Here is a 2,319-nt window from a genome sequence, read left to right as displayed (position 1 = left end):
TGCAATTTCCACCAACCCTTTTGCTTTTGCTCTCAATTTCTACTGAGACTACACCAATACTATTCAAAATCTTGTCTTTCAGAAAACAAGATCCAACCATGTTTAGATCCATGAGTACTCGGAGAGGTCCTGGAAGGTATGAGAGATTAGGTAAAGAATCAGTTACCACTGCACTTTTGAACGAGGGATTCAAGAGGAGCACCAGTTTGCCTTCTTGGGGACCCAACCCTTCACGAAAAATGGCTTTAGGTTCAACCTTTGGGGCCTTCAATCTTCAGAGAAACCCCACAAAGAAGGGAAGTAGCAGTGAAAAGAAGAGTCACCCTCTTCTGAGCTTCTTGGCTCTTCGTAAGAAAAAGAAAACAACAGCAAGGCCTGAATTTGCAAGGTATCTTGAATATCTCAAGGAAGGAGGCATGTGGGATTTGAACTCAAATAAACCTGTCATGCATTACATCTGATTAAGGTTTCAATGCAGAATATCAGTATATTTCGTGTAAGAATTTGTAGAGTCTGGTTACTTTTTGTGTTAGTCATTCATTTGAATCGATTGGGAACATGCAAAGTTCATCGGCCTGTTTTCAATAGGTTCTTGTAATATAAAGATGTTCTTTTTTCTCAGTGATGGATTGGAGATTACATTTATTTTTACTGACTCGGTGTTGATAATGCTTTTGTTTTTAAATGCATTTCTTTTTATTCTATTTGGGTAAACTACCAAATTGCTGATGTCGTAAGGGGCAACTAACCAGTGATTATTTATTTGGGAATAGTGTGAAAATTTATACGACTGGCCATAGTTAATTAAACTATATTAAATTATAATTAACTATATTTTTAATAAACTAAAAAAATTAAACTACTTAATTCAATATCTAACTTATTATTTAAGGGTTTATTTTTAAAAAACTAAACTAATATCAATTAAGTAATAATTGGATTTTGTATTCAAAAGTTAAACCTATTTTAGCTGCAGAAAACAGTAATAAAATATATAATTATAAATCCTTAAACTGTGAAATCGAAAAAAATTGAAAAATGACTGTGTCCCGATCCATATTAAAATATTATGTCTCGTTAATCCTTATTCAGGTATAAAAAAATTAATATATACAATTTATTAAGAAGTAATGTTTATTTAAAACAATAGTATAAAAACTTTAAAATAAAATATAAAGCCAAAGAGTTTACAGTTATTTTACCTGTATTAGTTGACAAAAATACATGAATTAATTAAATTATACATCAAAACATAATTAAATAATTCAACTTTTATTTTAATTATATTAATTGATACTTTTTATTTTAATGTTAAAATAAAAATAACTAAGGATCATACCTAAAAACATATAAAAGTTAAATATTTAAAAATATTAATTTTTATACTGAATCAATATTTTTTAGTCAAAGTGTATTTATGTTTTAGTTAAGTTAAATTAGTTAAGAATGAAATAAAACCACACTGGTGCAGTATTTCCAAAAAGCAGCATTATGTTGCTTTACGTGAACATGAATTTAAATAAATAAAAATAAATATTTATAAGATTGATACTACACTTAATCAGGTTAGGTTTTTTGTATAGTTATCCACCTAACTTACATTATAAGACAAAATGAAAATGGAGGAAAATCGTAGAAGTAAAAATCCAATTTTCAACTAATTGTACTAAAAATATAATAAGTTTAGTTTTTTTAAATTGAACTAAATAATAGTATAATTAATTTTTATTAAAATAGATTGTTTTTTAATATAAAATAGTACAATTAACTATAGTTTAGTATAATTAAGTTATTTTTTCAATCCTAAAAATTTCCATGCATTTGAAATGTTATATATGAGTGTTTGATTATATTTATTTTATGTAAATTTTGGTTTTATGATATTGTTAAGTTGAACTACTCAACTAATGACCAAAAGGAGCAAAACCCATGAATGAAGATGAAGACCCAAGGAGGAGAAGGGAGAGCTTTTTACCATCTAAAGTAGTCTTCAAGAGCTTCTCTCCAGGATCCTAGATGATTTATATTTCTGAAAATTGAAAAAGATCCTGAAATTCTTGTGAAAACATGTTTAGATAGCCAATTTCATGTACTAGGTCCGACATTCTTGCCCAACGCCTCATTCTCGCTCAACGAGACCTAAAAATTGAGGCTTTGACTTGTAACTTGATGGGCGAATTGTCATAGCTCGCTGAGCGAATTGGGATATCTCCTTAGACGACTTAGTTTTGCTTATTGGTAGAGGTGGACAAAACTAACTGAATTGCACCGAATTATCAATTAACTATATTATATTATACCAAAAATAATGAACCGTTT

General features: G+C 28.6%; 1 protein-coding gene across 1 annotated transcript; it reads left to right on the top strand.

Annotated features, from left to right (window-relative positions):
* LOC124842752 (uncharacterized) lies at positions 1 to 651 on the top strand. The gene has a single exon (XM_047319310.2). It carries the CDS (start codon positions 99 to 101, stop codon positions 459 to 461), a length of 363 nt encoding a protein of 120 aa, XP_047175266.1. The 5' UTR covers positions 1 to 98; the 3' UTR covers positions 462 to 651.
* The last annotated feature ends 1,668 nt before the right edge of the window (positions 652 to 2,319 follow it).

Source organism: Vigna umbellata, chromosome 1 (assembly GCF_029865625.1).
Source record: "Vigna umbellata cultivar VRB3 chromosome 1, Vumbellata_1.0, whole genome shotgun sequence".
In the NCBI taxonomy this organism is placed as follows: domain Eukaryota; kingdom Viridiplantae; phylum Streptophyta; class Magnoliopsida; order Fabales; family Fabaceae; genus Vigna; species Vigna umbellata.
The sequence above is the reverse complement of the archived record's forward strand: the minus strand, read 5'-3'. Positions and strand labels throughout refer to the sequence as shown.